The sequence below is a fragment of the Notechis scutatus genome, chromosome 2 (assembly GCF_049901735.1).
Source record: "Notechis scutatus isolate UNSWTSFEM ecotype Mainland chromosome 2, rNotScu1.2, whole genome shotgun sequence".
NCBI classification, from domain to species: Eukaryota; Metazoa; Chordata; class Lepidosauria; order Squamata; family Elapidae; genus Notechis; species Notechis scutatus.
This window is the reverse complement of record NC_142010.1, coordinates 157,536,250-157,556,351: the sequence shown is the minus strand read 5'-3', so window position 1 is coordinate 157,556,351 and position 20,102 is coordinate 157,536,250. Positions and strand designations below refer to the sequence as shown.

Here is a 20,102-nt window from a genome sequence, read left to right as displayed (position 1 = left end):
TGTAGTCAGTATGTACCGTTTCCTTGAAAATAAGACCCGGTCTTGTTTTTTTAGGCTCCAAAAGGGAGCCAAAAATTATTAGGGCTTATTTTCCAGGAAACATGGTATCAGGGTGATGGCAAGGGACCAGTTTTCACCACCTTGCTCCAGCCTGTATCCACCCCCTGGCACGCACACAAGAGGTAGCGAGTATGCGGGGCCAATGATGTCCGGTAGCAACTGCAGCCCACTGCCCCCTAGCCCAGCACACCCTGGGGTGGCGCAGACTACGCAGCGCAGGTGAGTCCAAGCCTAGCTGGCCCTCCAAGCAGTAACCAAAGGCAGAGGCGCAGGGGGAGGCACGCGATCCAGCCCACCGGATGTACTGCATGGCCACCTGTCCTGTCACAGCTGTAGGCAACCAAAGACATGGTGGGATGGAGTGGACGGGCTGCCATGTGACACATCCAGTGGCCCGGATTGTGTGCCTCCCCCACCTCTGCCTCCACCTGCTGCTTGAAGGGCTGTCCTGGTGGTTGTAGCATTCACACTCACTTGCACTGTGCAGGCTGCGCAGGCTGAATGCGCTGACCAAGGGGCCAGCAGACTGCTGTTGCTGGATACCGTCGGAGCCTGCGCACCTGCTACCTCCTGTGCTGGCCACGCCCCCCGAGACCTGAAAATTAATTTAACTGGGGCTTATTTTGGGGTAGGACTTATATTACGAGCATCTCAAAAAATTGTGCATGGATTTTATTTTCAGGGAAATATGATACAAACATGATACTCATTTGTTCTCCCTTTTCCCTTTCTCATTCCATAAAATGGGCATTTTCAGCAAGGCAAATCCTTGTTTGGCTGAGTTCTTTTAGCCTCTTGACTATAATTAAGCCCAATCAGTGTTGATATTGTGCAATCTTTGAAAGTCATCACATCAAGAACATGAAGTGCTATAAGGACAGTTTAAGTCTGTCATCACTGACTAGATAAACATCTATAGGTATTCAGTTGAAAGTCTCAGATTTATAGTATGAAAGTACAAGAAAAAAAAATAGCAATTATCTGTAAAAGTAATTAGGACAAAGATGATATCCAGTGTTCTGACTAAGAAATGAACAAGTTATTTAAAACATGGTAAACATTCATACTTCAAACATTAAATGTTCACAAACACACCATAAACTTCAGAAATAAAAATAATTTGTTGGTATTTCTTCTATTATGATCTGTTGCAGTCAACCAGTTGTTTAGACTAGATTAGGCATTTTTATCCACCTATCAAGTTCTTTCAAGGACCTGATAGGCAGATGTTGTTTGGTGATGTCAGAGGTATCATCACCACACCAAAGTAAGACCACACTTAAGAGTACTGCATTTAGTTTTGGTCACCACACTATAAAAAAGATGTTGAGGCTCTAGAAAAAGTGCAGAGAAGACCAACGAGGATGATTAGGGGACTGGAGATTAAAACATATGAAGAACGGTTACAGGAGCTGGGCTTGGCTAGTCTAGTGAAGAGAAGGACCAGGGGAAACATGATAACTGTTCCAATATTTGAGGGGCTGCCACAGAGAGGAAGGGGTCAAACTATTTTCTAAATCTAAAGCACTTGAAGACCACACAAGGAATAATGGATGGAAACTGAGCAAGGAGATACTTAACCTGGAAATAAGGAGAAACTTTCTGACAGTGAGAACAATCAACCAATGGAACAGCTTGTCTTTGGAAGTTGAGGGAGTGTCATCACTTGAGACTTTCAAGAAGAGATTGGACTGCCGGGTATTTGCGGCCCTCCTTTGTTATCTTTCACGGTTGTAAGCTGTTCAATGCCTTTTCAGTTGACTGATGGTGCTTTATATGTTCTCCAAGGTGCTCTGTCTTGGGATCCCAGAGGCTTCTCTATTGGTACTACCTTTGTTTGCACGTTGTTCTATTTCTTGTTCCTCTTCTCTTATATTCTGCTATCTCCAGGTTCTACATGTCAGACGTCCCTTTGTTATGAATTGTTAACTCCAATAACTGGCGGGGTGCCTGTCTGTTTGAATTCTAAAGTCCCAGAACACTTTAGCTTTTTCATTTTCTATTACTTTATCTATTGTATGGTCCCACCGGCTCTTGCTTGTAGGCAAATGGTATATTTTGCAGACCTTCCAATGTACCATTGTTGCAACTTTGTCATATCATTGTTTGTCTGTGACATCTTCTTGTAGTAGCTAACCAGGTTATTATTTTCTGTGCTGTTATGTTTTAGAATGTATTTTTTTTGCTCATGATTGGCTCAGGATTACACAATTTTTCTTGAGATAACAGCTCTACTTCTACTTTGAGTGGTATGATGAGACTTCTACCCCAAAAATCAGGCATAAGGAGGTTGTGGAGTCGTGAAAAAAATTGATTACATTTAAGTTTTCTTTAAATATAATCATTTTTTCCTTTTTATAATGTGCTGGCAATATTTGGTGGTCTCTGGGGGCTACATTCAAGGCTCAGAGATTGGACCTCATGTCTTACAGTCTTAACTGTTTCATAATGTAACTTCTGTTTTAGAAAATATATTAGTTATAGTACATAGATTAAACAAACAAAAACCTTGACATAACACATAACAGATAATCAGAGTTGGAAGGACTAGGTCATCTAGTCCAACCCTCCACCTAAGCAGGAGACCCTACACCATTTCTGACAAATGGCAATCCAATCTCTTCTTGAAAGTCTGAAGTGAGAATGCTCCACAACTTCCAAGGGCAAGCTGTTCTATTAGTTGATTGTTCTCATTTTTAGAAAGTTTTTCCTTACTTCCAGGTTAAATCTCTCCTTGTTCAGTTATAAACATTTAAAAGTCATACTGCATATAAAAAATATAGTGAATTAAGAATCCAAATATATATTATATTTGAATCTTGATGATAGGGAAAATTTACTGAATTATATATTTGTTAAGAACCATATGAAATTATAAAATTCCCAGCTATTTGTGAAACATAACCCAATATCACTGATTTTGGAATACCATACATCAGTTTTCAAGCCACCTTACTACATTCTATCTAAACCCTAACAATAAGAAATCAGAATTGTCATACCCCACTCGTTGGTTTCTGAATTCTTAACCACAGCAGAAGTGTAACAACCAAAAGCTACAAGTAGTATTTTACTACTTTAAATAAAGATAACTTCAAGTATTCTCTTACAAGTATAGTGACAAAACCCAATGCCTTTTTTAATTTTGTCACTATACTTATGACAAACAGTGTCACTTACAGTCTCCTTGGGTAGAAATGGACTATTTTCTCTATGTAATCTCTATCCAAAGAGCTACATAATTAAAAGTGCTAATAAAGATGTGAAAGAACGGCTTACAGAAAAGGCCAATTTTCTTTGGTCACTAATATTAGCATATCAGGTTTCAACTAATTATCCTATACAAACTACTGTTGGAAATTCATCACATTAAATTTATGTTTGAAAGCACAATGGGGACTTTATTCAAAGGGGCAAGAATCTGAGCTGAAATAGCTTAACACGCCATCAAAAATGTGTTCTAATATAAAAAAATCAGTCTTTATTTAACACTGTCAATAAAGGCACTAAAAACAGCAGCTAGTTATGTCACATGGCAGGAAGAGCACAGAGTATATTCTGATTTTCGTCTTCTGTGTTTGCAAGTATTAGAGTTTCCTCTTACACAAAAAGAAGAATCTTACCTGGATTTTTTAAAACTAAAAATTGTAGATTACCCACTCTGGTATAGACAGACCTCAAGACTCTGACTGGATCCTGGAACAGCAGTCAGCTTTAAAGTATCAAATTTCGTATAATTACATACCCAAATAGTTTGTCTCAAAAATAATTAGACAATTCCAAAACATTTTCTAGACCACAGTGTTATCCTTCTACCAATTAGAAAAAGTTTTTCCCTTAGCATAATGCAGCACTTTTAATTTCTTTCTGTATTTTTGGTGAACAACAAAGAATTTTTAAATGCCTGATTTGTTTCAGCTTACAAATAATCGAGTTGAACTGAATAATTTGATCACAATCTGGTGAGCAGAAGCAGTCCATGCTCATCTTCTAGCATCATAAACCATCCCGAGTGATGTTCCCAACTGGAATCATGTAGAGGAAAAACTAAAGTCTAGGGAAATGTATTTATTTCCCAACTGTGAATGCCTGAAGTCCAGTGATAGCTCTACCAAGGATGAGAGCATGGATGTCATGAGTCCCTGAAGACAAAAAGGGAAAAATGTTAGAATTGTCTCTTTAAAAAAATTAATATATAAATGAAGCAAAGTAATAGAAAATGTTTCTAAATAACATGTTTGCTGGACACAATTACAATCCTTTTTTACCTTCATATGTGTTTACTGCCTCCAAATTCATAACATGCCTGATAACATGATATTCATCTGCAATTCCATTGCCCCCAAGCATGTCACGAGCTTGCCGGGCAATCTCCAGGGCTTTCCCACAGGAATTCCGTTTCAGCATAGAGATCATCTCAGGAGTTTCCCTGGGGAACATAGAACAAACGCTAAAATCAAGCAAGGGTTGAAAGGGCTTAGTCCCTAGGCTTTTGTTAAGAATGTAAGTCACCTAATAGTTGGGTTGGAAAATATATAAACCAGGATAGACATTTTAATACTGTCTCTTTAAGGGAATACTAAAATTGTAATTGGGTGTGGTTCCTCAAACGGCCATTAGATGGAGCCAGAAACCTGGGTTGTTCTGTCCTTTTCTTGAGAGTGTTGCTGTTCCTCCATTTTTCCCTATTGACTGTTATTCTTGGATTTGATGTAAGTCTGTTACTGAACTGTTTTTGATACTGGACTTTAATATTTGGATTATCCCTGGACTGAAAACTGACTGCTTTAACCGTGAATGACTTGGACTGTTTTGTTGAACTTTGCTTAATCGTTTTACTGGAAGTAAAAACCTACATTTTACTATACAGTGTGGCTGTGTGCTGTGTGTTTTATTCTTCACTACTCTCACTACTCTCCTAACGGGGAATTACCTCAACAGCTTTCATACAAAACAGATAACAAGTCAGATATGACAGAAATCACACTTAGCATAAGCACTTAAAAAATGGATGGGAGGACCAAGGTACATAAGATGTAAGAATTTCCCTCCCTAAAAATAATGAATCAGGGATGGTTTTGCGTGCACACATGACACTTCCACAAATGCACCCACTTCCTGCTTGCCCACCACTTGCACGACCCAGTTCCCAAGGGGAGAAGCTTTACAGAATAAACATATTGCCCCCAACAATCTGGATCCTCATTTTATCGACTTGATATTTTCTTTCTACAGCTACCACCACAGCCAGAGTTTCATTGGGATTATGATGAAAAAGGAAGGAATGGCGATAACTAACCACATCTTGTGGTCATGCAATTTTTTCTTCTTCTTGCTATTAATTGCTTTTAAAAGCACAGGCTTGAGCACTATAGTATCAGGCTCTTTTTCTCAGTTGGTTCAAGCTTAACTGCGCATATTTCACAGATGATTGTCTTCTGAGAAATGAAACTGCAGCTCGGCTTTATATTCTCTTAAGCTTAAACTTAGCTCCTTTTTCTCCCTTCTTTCCTGAAGCTTAATAGAGACCTTCTCTCATGCCTAGTATAAAACGGCAATGGGTTACTATATTTAGAGTATAATTTCTAATTTCTACCTTCTGCAATAGTCCTAGATGTGTGCTAGCTGCAGCAAAGTGAGTAGAAATGATTTATTATTATTGTTGTTGCACATAGCAATGCTGGGACTGAAAAACTAAAAAAATTACAATTTGTGGGTTTAAAAAAGGAGAACAATTTGATCCTCCTTTTTATCTCTATCTTTTTCCAGCAGAGAGGTACTGATCTTTTAAAGTGTTTCCCCAGATACAAAATGAAGTAGTACACCCATTTTATCTTGACTAAAACTTTTTTCAGAAAAAAAGTTCACTATTCACAATTCTGCCATTAATCACATATACAAATATATGCCTACTTGTCTTCATCTTTCAAGCGCCCCAGTTGCAGACAAGCCTGTAAGCCAATAGTGATCTCTGTGAGCATGTCAGCCAACTTCTTCTGGATCAATTGGTTTCTTGCCAAGGGGGCTCTGAACTGCATTCTAAGATGAATGGATAAGATAATTCAGCTAAAACCATTGCATAGGGAAAAAAGAATTGATAAAATACTGGAAACATCTGGAAGATCATCATGTAGAAGGTGATTCTATCTTGCTGGAGAAGCTTTTAAGCACATCAGGTTAATTTTAAAGAAAATTTCAGATATAACAAAGAGCAGATGAAATATCATAAAGTCATTTCTGTATCCTGTAAGATGCAAACTTGGAAAAACTCAGAAAAACTCAGTGGAAGAACAGCATACAGACAAACAAACTAGATACATGAGAAGCAACTTAATAACTTACAGAATAATTTCTGGGTACAAAGTCCAGCCTGAAGTATGATTTAGGACTGGAAATACAGTTTAAATAATATAAAGAGAATTACAGAAAATTATGGAGACATCTAAATCTGAAACTGAAGCTGCTTCTATTATCCAGTGATCCTAAATATGTTCCCTATAACAAATGACCATGGAACTATACAAATGAAAACCATCAATGAATAATCTTGAGTTTATTATTTATTTAACCCTGGGGACCTAAGGATCTGTTAAGAATCCATGAAATATAAATAAAATGTATAACTTTAGGGATCTCCTTTCATCCAATATATCCTTAGCAAAACTGCCATTGCTGGGTATCTTTTTTCAAATCTGACTTCAGTCAAGGATGCTCAGCATGATCTTGAAACAAATCTTCCACATGATTTGACATTGTGGGATCGTATCACAATCATAGGGTTTGTGTAAATGAAATAAAGGATACCTACATATTAGTATGTAAGCATCATTGTAACCACATGCCATTTCCTCTAGAATATCTCTCCAGAAATCTCGAAACTTTACCTATCCAAAGTATACTGCCTGGCTGTATGCATGCAGAACTCAGCAGCACCCAGTGCTCCCCAGGAGATGCCATAACGTGCATTATTCAAGCAGCCAAAAGGTCCCTGTGGGAAGAGAAAGACATTACAATTCAGAGAAGGAATTTATTAATATTCCTTCTGTTCCAAAAAAATATTCACTTCCAAGGATCATCCACATGATTCACATCTACCATCTGCCTACTAGCTATCTGTGCAAGCTTACAAATGAGAGTGCCCTAAAGTTTATTTCTACATATTAAGTTGCTTTTAAAATAATGACATAAATCACTCTGCCTGTGAAATTAGCATTATTATTTTTTTTTTGTAAATTTTGAGTTTTCACAAAGAGAAAAAAAAATACAAATAAAACATCTTTTTTGAAAGTAGCGTAATCCCAGGTTACATTTCTTCATACAGACACAAATTCAGGTTCATGCTCATTTTTATATCCATATCTTATTACTATTTTACATTTTCTGCATAGCTTCTCCCCTCTTTTAATTTTCTCAATTTTATTTTAATTATCTCATCTCAATTCAAATCATTGTATTTATATTTTTTGTCTGTCCTGTTTCAATTATCTATTATCTTTTCTCATTAAACAAAATTTCTCCTGTAGTTACTGATTGGAGTATGACGCCTTTATATCTTTTCCCTAAAGTTGTAACATTCAATATAATACATAACTTCCATTCGGATTCTGCTTGGTACATTCTTAAAATACACACTGTATTCTTAAAAAAAGAAAAAATTATAAATGTATATAATTAAAACAACATTCCATTCCAATTCAATTCTATCATTAATATTAATATTCATTAAAGTCTTAACTTCTTTAACATTACTTTTCAATTAAATATCATACTTCTATGGGAACATTTATAAGCTTTCCATAGTTAATTCCCCCCCTTCACTTATATTTTATAAAACATTAACTAATTAAAATGTTCCCGTTCCTTCCTAATTCAATTTTCTCATTTATTTTATTTCGCTTATTTTATTCACAAACATTTCACTAAATTACACTATTTTATCCCTCATTTTAATCATACGTTGTTTCCAATTTTCTAAAGTTATTTCTATTACTAATATAACAATACAATCTTATGTACCTTTACAGAATCCCTTTTTCAGTTAGATTTTCACCCATTATCTCTAAATAGGTCCTGTTTCTCTATATCTTGCTCCAGTCCTTTGTAACTTCTTTTCCTTTCTTTCTTCCTTCTCTTCTTCTCTCTCCCCTTTTTACCCCCTTGTCTCTCTACCTCTAATTCTCTCTTCTGTATTCCCCTTTTCTGTTGCTTTCCAGTATTATACTTATTTTTCGAATTATTTTTCTTTTCTTTGGTTGTTTTTTTAAGTCTTAAATTCTCCATTCTCTTTCCCCCCCTTTCCTTTTTCTTCCCCACATAAAATTGCTTGTTCATTAAAGATGGCTTCTTCTTTGTCCCAGTCTTCTTGTTTTGCAGTCGTTTCTTGTTGTTTCTCATAGTTCCAAATCCCAATTTCTAAGAATTGAAAAACGAAGCCAAAAAAATCCTTCCCTTCTTGTGCATCTTCTTTGTACTTTTTAAGTTCCATTTTCAATTCATCCAGAAGTGGTGCATTATATAAATTTTTAAACAACCACCCGATTGATTTTAGTCATTCAAATATAATAACCAAGAATCCAAAGATCACCAAATAATCCAAATACATGCAAGCTGTTTCTTTTTTGCTCTTTTTTTTCACTTTCTCTTCCTGGGGTTACTATTTAGTTGCAAAGTTTCAGTTAAAATGTATCTTTTAGAAGTCTTGTTGAAGTTTTACTGTAGATTCTTTTTAATTCCAGGCAGTCTCCTCCATCTTTCAGATCCTGCCCTTATTCTTTTTCTCTCCCTTCCTGCTTATGAAAAAGAAAATTTTAATGTCCAGAAATCTTTATTATCCCTTTGGCATTTTGTTTTATTTTCAGCTTAATTGCCTATTGATGTCAAAGCGGATTTTTCCGATTTCTTATTTAAGTCTCTTAGTTGTCAGTATAGGGAAGGAGAGAGAAGCAAAAAAAAAAAAGCCAAACCTTTCCCTTTTCACTTTCCTTCGCTGCTTCCGACTCTTCTTTGGGAGTGATGTTATTTTTTGTAAGTTTAAATTCCAGGGTACCTTAGTTGTTGCTTTTACAGTTTAACCCGGTCAGCCAAAACTTTCACTTCTTATCTTCCTCCTGCACATTCTTTTCTGGTTGAGTTCTCCTTTGTGGTGGCCATTTCTGACCACCGCTGCAACCGCCTTCAGGAAAGGGAGTAATGGCCAGCTGAGGAGGAGAGATGCGGCTCTCCTCAACCCTGCTGGCGGTCTCCCCCCTCTTCACCACCTCTACGGGGTGGCTTAGCCCCGAAACCAGCCGGCTCGGGGCGCTCCAGCGGCGAGCCCAGACAGAAACCGCGCACGATCGCGGATTTCTGTCTGTCGCCGAAGCCCTTCAAACTGGAAGTCCTGAAATTAGCATTTGATATGGCTCTTTTGAAGGAGGTTGTTCAAAGACAGGACCTCATAATATAAACAAATATGGAATACTAGATTTATATTTGTTCCTTAGTTGTACAGTTACTACTTATTGTCGCAATGCAATTTTCACATTCATAATGAAATAAGCTCAAACCTTATAGCTAAACTTCAACTAAAATGTATTTTCAATCTTTCTCAACTTCCCCTGGTAATAAACTCGGGCAAGCACTTCTTGTAGCATTCCTGGTCACTGCACCATTCACAATGAGTAGTCCCACTGCACATGCCAATGAGTATCACATGGACTGTGGAGAGATCTTACTGCGAGTCCAGACACTTTGGGTAGTAGATTCTCTTCAGGCACTTCTACATCTTCCATAATAATCATCCCAGTAAGTGAGGCACGTAATGAAAATTTGCCCTCAATCTTTGGGGTAGAAAGACCTTTCATTCCTCGTTCCAATAGAAAACCCCGTATTTTGCCATCATGACATACAGCCCACACTACACATAGGTCAGCCACTGGAGAATTAGTGATCCTAAAAGAACAGCAAGTATATTGTCAATGTTTGGCAATGTTCAACACATTCCTTATAGAAATCAAGTTAAAATTTAAGTAGCTAAAATGGCCCACTCTAAAAGGGGAAATACAGTGTGAAAATTATCTCTGAACAGAGCAAAGCTTAGTTAGTATCTAATATTTCAGAAACAAAATTTAATTCAGTCCTTTCCCCTCAAAACTGTTACCATAATTATCAGAGGCTTAAAGTTTTACAATTATTTTAAAATAATCCTAGCGGCTTAAGTTACTTCCCTATCCTGATCTGCATACATGAGGACAAGTGCAAACCTCACCAAGTCTTGGAACCATTGAGTGTGTAGGTCTTCCTGGAAGAGTTGTACTGGGCCCGAGTCTCCATGCTACCAGGGTCACTTCCATGGTTAGGCTCTGTAAGCCCAAAACAGCCCAGCAACTCTCCTTTAGCTATGATCAAAAAAATAAAAAGATCAGTATAGCAACTCCCAAATTATCCTTATTCACTTATTCACTTATTCAAACAACTTCACAGGGATAAATCTACAGTGGTACCTTGCTACTCAACCACTTTGAAACTCATCAAATTTGGCATGCAACAAATTTTGATGTGAAAATTTTGTCCTGGTACTCATCCTTTGTTTGGTACTTGATGCACAAGCTAGAACTTAATTTCGATTTCAATTCAGAATAGAGCTGGAAGGATCAAACTTGTCAAGTGTCAACTGCTTGTGATTCACTGCATTATTCCTTATGGGAATTTGTTTGATACTAATTTTTTGGGTACACATTGTACCTCCCGGAACCAATTAACGATGAGAACTAAGCTACCATTGTACTATGGACTCTGGTAGGCAAAAAATTCACAAATTTTATGAACCAATTATATATATTATATAATTTACTTTTAAAAAGGGAATATTCTTTAAACAAATTTAAAAAAAAACCTGAAGCTATCTTAATAAACTGTGGTAAAAAAAATCAGCAGAACCAGAAAGAAAAAAATTGAAGTTGGTTTGAACTACAGAGCCAAACCAGAAGATGGAAGGAAAGTATTGGGAAATGGGGAAAAGAACAAAGTAACAATTAACTAAAACATGAAATTAAAATATAATTTAATAATTTAAAATAGGTAAACTATAAAAATAAAATTATTAGGGTTAAAGAAATTTAAAAAAAAACCTCAGCCAAATTTAAATTGAAGGATAAAGAGAATCTGGAAAAGAATTACATCACTATTTTTCAGAACAGTAATGAGTACATGCTAAAAATGAAAATAAAGGAAGAGATTTGAGATACTCAAGAAAACAAAACAGTAACATCACTGTCTTCTATGTGAATAAAGGAGATAATTATAATTTTGTCTTGTGCAAGTTTTAACTGTTATTTCCAAAGCCTGCAAATCGAAACACTGTAAAACGGAACTTTTCTAAAATACAAAATATAGGATAAAAATAGATAAAAAAGAGAATCTCTAGTACAAAGAACTCTTTAAAATACTTTTAAAAAATCAAATGTAAGAACATCAATATGATCTGTGAAGCACACATTTTTAGGACATACAGAATGCTGAGATGTCGGCTGGATAGAATAAAATTGGTTCCCTTCAGGATTAGGGCAAGTTTACTTCTGGTGAAAAGATGGCCAACAGACTACATGCCCAGGGAAGGATGCCTGAGGTGGTTTCCCCTGGAATGTAGCTGCTTCAACTATCAACAGAAGGAACCAGCATTCCTTTAATTTATATGACTCTCCTGGGCTAAGGAAAGTCCCTCAAGATCCTCCAATACAGCAAAGGTCTGCAAGTAGCTTCAGGAGTTGCTCTTTGAAGCAGCTTGTGTGCTGAAAGCTGTGGGGGCAGAGCTGCAATCAGTTCCTTGTTGAAGAAGTAGCCATTTTGGAATCAATTTTTCAAAATTGTGCCTTTCATTTCTTAGCCATTTTTAAGGACTATTAATCTTTATTAAGCTAAAAGAGGCTCTCTTTAGCTATAGCCTATTATTCCTTTTTGAAGATCTGTGCCATTTGGGGGATTTCTTCTTGTTAAACAACAAGAAAGAAGGCAGCTAAAATAAGGAAGTGTGGACTATCTTTTTAAAAAAAAAATTGATGGAGAAATATAAGAGCAGAAAGTTGTGGTTCTAGTTTATTATTTTTAGTAATTTGTAGCTTAGCCTGCTTTGCTGGGCGGTGGGGGGACTAAAACTTTCTGATTTTTATGATTCCTGATTGGTCAGCAATTCTTAAGTGACTTACAAAAAAGCTATTCTTTAACTAAAGAGAAGATGGAAGAGCAAATTATTAGAGATTTGAAAAATCTTTAAATAAAATCCATCAGTTCATAGAACAGCTATGCTCCAAGGATGTTAAAAAGACTATTCAAACTACTTCAAAGATGCAAATATGTGTAGAAAGTTACCAAACCACTGAGGCAATTTCATAAATAGCTGACAATGCAGACGAGTCAACTGTAATTTTGCAATATAAACCTGACACCAATTTTTATTATGATGCTTTAAATAGAAGCCTCCCAACATAATTGAAATAAGAGCTCCAAAAAATAAGAGCTCCAAAAAAATTAAAAACTTTTAAAAGAATATGTTTGGGACTTTTTTCACATGAATATTCACAAGGTTGAGAAATCCTTGAGAAAAAAAGAAGCTGCAAGGAGTGACTTAAACGTAATGAGTCAATGGAATTAGGATGGATTTTCATCGGTTTGATATTTGTAATTGAAAGAAAATCTTAATCTAAAGTTTGAAAATGTATTTTTCCTTTATATATAATGCTTAAGTAATTCCTAGTTAGTAAAATATAATACAAAGTATATTGGAAAATATCTATGTTAAAATATCTATGTTAAAAAGAAAAAGATGTATTAGCTTAAATAAAAATCTAGAGTTTTAAGAAGAATGTATAAAAGAAGAAAATATTCTATGAGGATAAGATCCAAATGTAATGAGGTAATTGGAGTTAGTTGGAATTTTATTGGTATGAATGTGGATTTTAAAATATGTTATACTAAGAGGAAGTTAAAAAAAGATGTATGAGAATGTTTTTGAAATGTTTTTAAAGGAAAGCTTAGTGTTTTAAAATGGATGAAAAAATATTTTCCCTTTAATCTGAAAAAATACAGTGAATTTTAATAATATAAATGGTGATAGTTTATAAAAAAAATTAAGTGCAAATAAAAATACATATTATTTCAACAAGAAGATAAAGTAATAATGGTTAAATTGATTTTCTATTCAAAGAGGAGTATATATTTATGTTTTTTTATTTGGATATCACTTCTGGATTTTGTTGTTAAAAATATGAAGTGCTGACTTTGGTTTTGTCGATTAGATAGATTTGTTGTTATAGAAATGGCTAATTATATACTAATACGTAAAAGTAAAAAGTTGAGGTTGTAATGTTGTTATCTTGTACTGTGCTAAAAAGAGTCAGAAGTCAATCCCTTTTTCTTTCTTTCCTTGTATCTCATACTTTCTTTCCTCCTTTTGTCGGAGTTTGAATCTGAGGGGGAAGTTGACAGGGACTAGGACAGCGGCTGTGGAGGAAAATGGGGAAGGGCAAAGTCAGGCTGGGCACAGCAGGGGAGAGGTAGAACAAGAGAGAGGGGGTTCAGATGAAGACCAAAGCCCACCCCTTCCTCATCCTAGGGCACACAGGGAAGAACGCAGGAGAGAACAACATGGGTTGCGTGGCTTACGAGGAAGGAAAGGGCCCCAATTCCCTTTACAAGGTACACCTGGAGATGGAGTTTAAAAGAGAAGCAATTGGGAGGGGCGTTTGTCAGGAACAAACACTGAATTCACCTAACGTTGTGTTAGCCTACATTCCTGACATTCCTTCTGTTTTGTGAATTATTGACGTGCCTCTGCCTTGCTGGAATTATTGGACTCATTATCTTGCCCTGCTGGAGTGATTGATTGCAGTTATTCGCTTACAGCGTTTGGTCTGGAATATCTGCAGCCAGAGGCTGTTGTAGGTTCATGGGAGAGTTTTTCTCCAGGCCGGAGAGTAACCGGAATATTGGGGGCAAAGTTGGAGCAAATAAAGGGACTCATACTTATTTTCTGGCTGTGTTGCCTTAGTGCCATGCCCCGGGTCATCTCACCTTTCTTTTTTCTTTCCTTAATTTCCTATTTTTCTTTATATTTTATACATTGATAAAATAAAATTTATAGAAAAAAATAAGAGGATTAGAGCAAGTTTAAATATGACGCAAATGTACATGCATACATAGATATTCATGTATGTGCAATAATAATAATAGATGAGATAAAACATACCAGTGTTGATGTAACTACAGAATAATCTTCTGCATTCAGTCTTCTAAACTATTAACTCACCCAGACCTGGAAGATATTTCTGTTTCTGCTTTTCTGTCCCATATGCATATATAGGATGCATCACCAAAGATGACTGAACACTCATGACTGACCGATAGCCACTGTCCACCCTCTCAATCTCCCTGGCCAGGAGTCCATATGCAACATAAGTGGTTCCTGCACAGCCATAACCTAAGGCAAAAGAATGGAGAATTAATCATAAACCCGTCTGTGTCTAGAAATCAGCCTGTAACCCACTTAGGTACAGTAACTCTCCTGGAAGATCCTACCTGCCAAATATTTAGAAAGAAACATGAAAATAAAGGGGATAATTTATTAATAATTTCGTAACAGTGACCTAATACTCCAAGAAGCCTCAAACATTTTATAATATATCTTACAGATACAAAGTAATTGTTACATCTTCAACAGTCCCTAATATGAACTAAAACCAAGTTTTACTAAGTCTCTAAAACTAGTAACCCTAGTATTTCAAATATGATAAATGATTGGTAATTTCTAAATCTGGATGCCAGCGTTCCAAGTAATGCACCCATTAAAAGCAGGACTCCGAGGCAGGTAGATTCCTCTAAGATCATGTTTATTGGATATATCGTATCGGCACAGCTGATGAAAACCAACTCTGAAGTTTTCCGTGGTTTTCACCTAATTAAAAGAAAACCTCCCCCCTCCCCAGTGTCAACAGTCCAATGAATACGGCTGGCAGGCTCCTCTCATCCTCTCCTTTCACCAGCCACCTGTTCGGATGACCTTGGTTCCCACAGGAAGACTTTTTATTTTGACTGCAAGCTGGGCTATCTACTTCCCCCCTCCCCTTCTTTCTCAGGCTTCGTAGCAACTCTGAGGCAGGACACGATGGCTTCAGCCACATTTGCCTCAGAGTTGACACTGGATTTTAAAATTTTGTATCCTACCTTATCATCTTATCTTAAGAAGGTCTTTCAAGCATTTCACAATTCATAACAGGGCATTTAAAAACAAAATCTAATGTTTAATTCTGCGAGATAACCCACAACCAGATAGGAGCACAACCAAATACATCATATTGTTATACTTCCATACATACTTTATTCTTTCGTTCATTGATTTGTAACTATATTTCCTCTTATAGGACAAATAATGAAATATTAAGGAATAAATTAAACTTCAGATAAAACTCTGAAGTCACTGACTGAATACAAATTCAAACTAGCAGAAACAAAGAACTGATCAGTCAAATAAAAGAAGTATACAAATACCTATGGTAGAAAGGTGGTGCCAATGATTTATCAAATACTTAAACTATAGCTGAAATGGAGACATGATGTATTCTGAACTTTTCCTCCCAAGAAACATGAAAAAGTTATGAAAAATCCTCCCTTTCTGCTACAGATATGAGCTCACTCACTGTCATGAAAATGTTTGACAATACCTTTAATGGTTGGGCCCAAGACACCAAGGGTCCCCATCTCTGACACAATTTCCCGGTGAAAGACTACAACGAAAATAGGAGAAAACCTATTTTAATATGCATTAAAATATCTATATTTTGCAGAAGCCTGTTATGCAACATAGAGGCATGTTATAATACTGATAAGTAACTTTGATAATGCCTGGAGCCCCGAAGTCAGCAATTACTGAATTTACATGAAAACCAGTATTTTAATAGCAATAGTACTTAGACTTATATACCACATCATACTGCTTTACAGCCCTCTCCAAGAGCTTTACAGAGTCAGCATATTGCCCCCAACAATCTGAATCCTCATTTTACCAACCTCGGAAGGATGGAAGGCTGAGTCAAACTTGAGCCAGTGAGAATTGAATTCCAGGCTGTGGGCAGAGTTAGCCTGCAATCCTGCATTATAGGGCACATGGTGGTTCAGAGGTTAAGACGCTGGGCTTGCCAGCTGAAAGCCGGCAGCCTGGGTTCAAGATCCAAGCCCCACATGTTGAGGTGAGCTCCTGTCCTTGCCCCAGCTCTTGCTAATCTAGCAATTTGAATGCATGCAAGTGCAAATAGATAAATAGGTACCACTTCAATGCTCTGTGACATCATGCTAGACACATGGCCCTGGAGATGTCTTTGGACAGCGCTGGCTCAATGGCCAAGAAACGGAGCTAAGCACCACCCCTATAGTCAGCAACGACTAGTGGAGTAAAATCCACAGGAGCCCCTACCTTTACTGCATTCTAATCACTGCATCACCACAGGTAAGATTGCATTTGAAATAATGAATATTTAACAACACATACACAATGTACATTCTTTCAAGAGAGTCTTGATTCCTAATTCTGGATTAGTTCATGCAACTTTCTTGACAACAATTTAGAAATGGTATGCCTTCACTGTCTTTCTAGGACTGAATATGAGAGAATAGTCCAAAAGCTTGCTTTATGCCTGAGGCAGGATAAAAATAAGGCAGGATCTCCTGGTGTCCTTCATCACTGCACCAAACTGGCTCTCCTTGATTTATATACACACATATTTTCATTTCTGACATTTCTAGATAGGTGTCATTATCACTTCTGAGAACTTTAGTATCTGAAAGGAAATTAAAATAAGTAGAGATACTACCACTGCCTTTTTAAAACTGATTCAAAACAATTTACTAATTTTTCCACTGCCCCCCATTCTGCTCCCACAGGGCCGCTGAATAAGTAACTTAGCTATTTAATGTATTGGCATATTCAGCAAATGCCAAACAGGAGATTCCCTATTTCTAAGGGGAGAACATGTCATAATACATAAAGCAATAATAGACCATCTATTGCCCTACATAGGTTTTGAATTTCAATTCCCATCATCCTCAGGTCAGCCAGCAGTTCCAAGGGATTGTAGCCTCAAAGTATGAAGGACATCACATTGTTAATACAAAGTTACCTTCATTTCGATTGGCCATGAGGATCCTGGGCATCAATTTTTCTTGGCAATAGGCACGAAATGAGTCCCGCATCATTATTTCCTCTGGAGTAAGAAGCTTTTCCAATTGTAGGGCATCACGCCAGTCAAACTGCGCTTTCGGAACTGGAAGAAGAAAGCTAGAGCTAGCCTAAAGAACAAAAGGACTGATAAAGAAATTCCCTCATCAAGCACCGTTTAAGGTCTGCTGAAATAATGGAAGTACACAGTCCAACAGTTCTCCCTATAGACCAGTGGTTCTCAACCTGTGGGTCGCGACCCCTTTGGGGGTCGAATGACCCTTTCACAGGGGTCACCTAAGACCATCGGAAAACACATATTTTCAATGGTCTTAGGAACCAAGCCATAATTTTATGGTTGGGGGTCACAACAACATGAGGAACTGTATTAAAGGGTCGCAGCATAAGGAAGGTTGAGAACCACTGCTATAGATAGTAACGTGAATGCCACTGAAAAGTTGTGTAGTTGGCAAGTGCAAATCTGTATAAATCTCTGCCTAGCAGTACAGATTTTTCTCACACAAACACCCCAAGATTATTGTCCACTTTAGTGTATACAGGCAAACTGCAGAACTGCAGTGATACAATTCATTTTTCTTGAAACTATGTTTTGTATTTGGAATCTTTGCTTCAAGGTGTAAAAAAAGATTTTCTTAAAGGATAGTATGCATGATTCCAAGAGCAACATATACTGAGGAAAACCCTTATAAGGGACAGGTTATTTTTATACATATTCACCGGTTTTTCAAGTGTTGACTTGTAGCCTTAATTATTCTATTTCACCTATCTGCTTTCATTTTGGAATATTTGAAAAGTGTGCTAGGCTGAGAGACAGCAGCTTCCCTAAAATTATCCAGTGATTTCCCTGGCAAGGAGTGAATGCAAATCCACGTGTTTCTAGTCTAAGTCCATGCCTTAACCATACTATATGGCTCTGAAATATACATGTCAAAGTTTATATTCTATATAATTTGTTATTTGTTGGCAGGGTGGTGGGACTTATTTCTGGGAACACATATATACAACAGTTTTATAAAATTATCAATTGTGTTAGTGGCAGTAATGGTTTGTATTTTATAGAACAGATTATCTGGAACCAATTTTTGAGGGAATAAAATCTTTTAGTTATCTAATCAAAATCTAATCTATGTCTATAGATGCATAGATCTCTGGAAACTCACATCCTTCCTGAGACCCACCAAACTAATGACGAGGAATTAACAGTGATTTGTGTATCTTATACATCAGAGCAAATAGATGTTCAATTTTTCCCAATGGAAGGATGTATGAACTAGGAGGAATGCTGTTTCAAGAGTGACTGGCGTTTATAAGCTCAGATAAGCAGCTCTAAATCACAATTGGCAAGAAATAATGTTTTTACCTTTTGATCCATTCACCAAAGGTTTTCCTTCTTTTTCTGTAACACAAGTGACAAAATAAGCCCATTTCTCAATCCAACTGTTGTGTTCATTCCCCATAAAATCCAAGAATACTAAATAGGTTTGTCTATCTCTTAGCCGTGGCCCTACTATCTCTACCCTCACTTTGATAGCAAAAATCAGTCACTGACCTTTTGGCACAGGTGCACTAGTGCTCTGTGTTCGAGTATCACATAAGTTTGTTATACTGCCTCTGCATTGCAGAAATAGCCTGCTAGGTAACCTTAGCGCCATGGAGGATAAATTCTGGAAAAGGTCAAACGAAGAAAACTGTAAGATCCTAAGTCACTGGAGTGTTCAACTAAGTGCAGTTGTCCTTCTTCTCCAGCAAAATGCTGGAATAGAAGAATGGTGATATCCAGAACTCAGTTCAGTCCTATTTATAACACAGAAGCAAGAATTTAATTAAAGCACCACATACTAAACAAACAGGGCATAGTTCCTAGGATTAAAGAAATAAAATGAGGGGAAAGAAATGGGAAAAGGTATTCAAGGGACCCGTAAATTAGGAAAACAGAGGCCCACTTCCAGAAACCCGATCCAACTTTGCGAGAAGGAGCAATGGGGCCTAGCGCTCCGTAGAGCAGAAAACACAACTCGGGGGGTTTCTTCTGGGGGAGGCGGCTGTTGTTAGGGGGAAAAGAGAAGGGATTCGGTCGGAGATTTCCCTTCTCCTACCAACAAGTGCTGGGAACGCCACTGATTTCAGGGTCAGCACTTCGCCCCGTGGTTTAAAGGAATACTGACCGAGATTGGAGCTGATCGAGGCTTTGCTTCTTCACGGTTTGCTCCCAGCTTTTTCGCGGAAGATTGACAGGCCGGCAAGTAAGGCGTCGCCCCCTCCCGGGTTCACCACAGCCCCTCCTTAGGCCAATGGACTTCGCCTGCCCTTCCTTCCTAGCCGCGCATGGCGGCGCGCTCCTCTCCCATTGGCTAAACGGAGGAGGCGTGTGGCCACGACGCAGGCGACGGGGGCGGGGTGAATTGGGCGGCCGGGGAAAGGAGGGGTGGGGAGTGAGTAAGTCCCGAAGCGGCTCAGGCGGCAAATGCTCGGGTTCTGCCGTTCCTTGGCAGTTTTTTCCCCCCCACTCAGTCTTGTATTGCTGTTTCTTATTTTGCTTGTTTGCCTCATTTAACACATATATGACACTTTTCAAACGTTTCAAAAATTGCACCTTTTCTCGCTGAGCACCAATCCTGGTAAGAGCTATGCAGCTTAAAGGGGTGTTTCTTTGCATAGTGTGGAGGTCTTGGTTCACAGACCTCCAAACGATGGAGTTTATGTGTGTGCTTTTGGGTCATTATTGACTTTAGCGATTGCCAGGACTGGTTGCTGCAATTTTCTTGGCTTGGACGTTGTTTGCCCTTGCCTGCTTTGTAGGGCTTAAGAGAACATAACTGGCCCCCAAATCAGGCTTGGC

At 37.6% G+C, this 20,102-nt stretch overlaps 1 protein-coding gene across 2 annotated transcripts; it reads right to left on the bottom strand.

Moving 5' to 3' along the window:
- Nucleotides 1-3,440: 3,440 nt before the first annotated feature.
- On the bottom strand, nucleotides 3,441-19,590 carry GCDH (glutaryl-CoA dehydrogenase). Of its 2 annotated transcripts, XM_026679566.2 has the most exons (12): nucleotides 19,429-19,590; nucleotides 18,813-18,927; nucleotides 18,624-18,659; nucleotides 17,205-17,348; nucleotides 15,753-15,815; nucleotides 14,342-14,512; nucleotides 10,307-10,436; nucleotides 9,774-9,990; nucleotides 6,945-7,048; nucleotides 5,974-6,099; nucleotides 4,329-4,489; nucleotides 3,441-4,202 (listed from the first exon to the last, which is right to left on the bottom strand). In XM_026679566.2, the coding sequence occupies exons 2-12, from the start codon at nucleotides 18,913-18,915 to the stop codon at nucleotides 4,129-4,131; spliced, it is 1,329 nt and encodes a 442-aa protein (XP_026535351.1). In that variant the 5' UTR covers nucleotides 18,916-18,927; nucleotides 19,429-19,590; the 3' UTR covers nucleotides 3,441-4,128. The 2 variants fall into 2 exon arrangements, with proteins under 2 accessions (XP_026535351.1, XP_026535352.1); XM_026679567.2 differs by lacking the exon at nucleotides 18,624-18,659.
- Between the last annotated feature and the right edge of the window lie 512 nt (nucleotides 19,591-20,102).

Coding starts and splice junctions, on each gene's coding strand:
- GCDH (XM_026679566.2), bottom strand. CDS start 18,915: ATGGCGCTAAGGTTACCTAGCAGGCTATTTCTGCAATGCAGAGGCAGT. Junction 17,349..18,623: donor TTTGGTGAATGGATCAAAAG/GTAAAAACATTA, acceptor TTCTTCTTCCAG/TTCCGAAAGCGCAGTTTGAC. Junction 10,437..14,341: donor GAAATATCTTCCAGGTCTGG/GTGAGTTAATAG, acceptor TTTTGATCATAG/CTAAAGGAGAGTTGCTGGGC.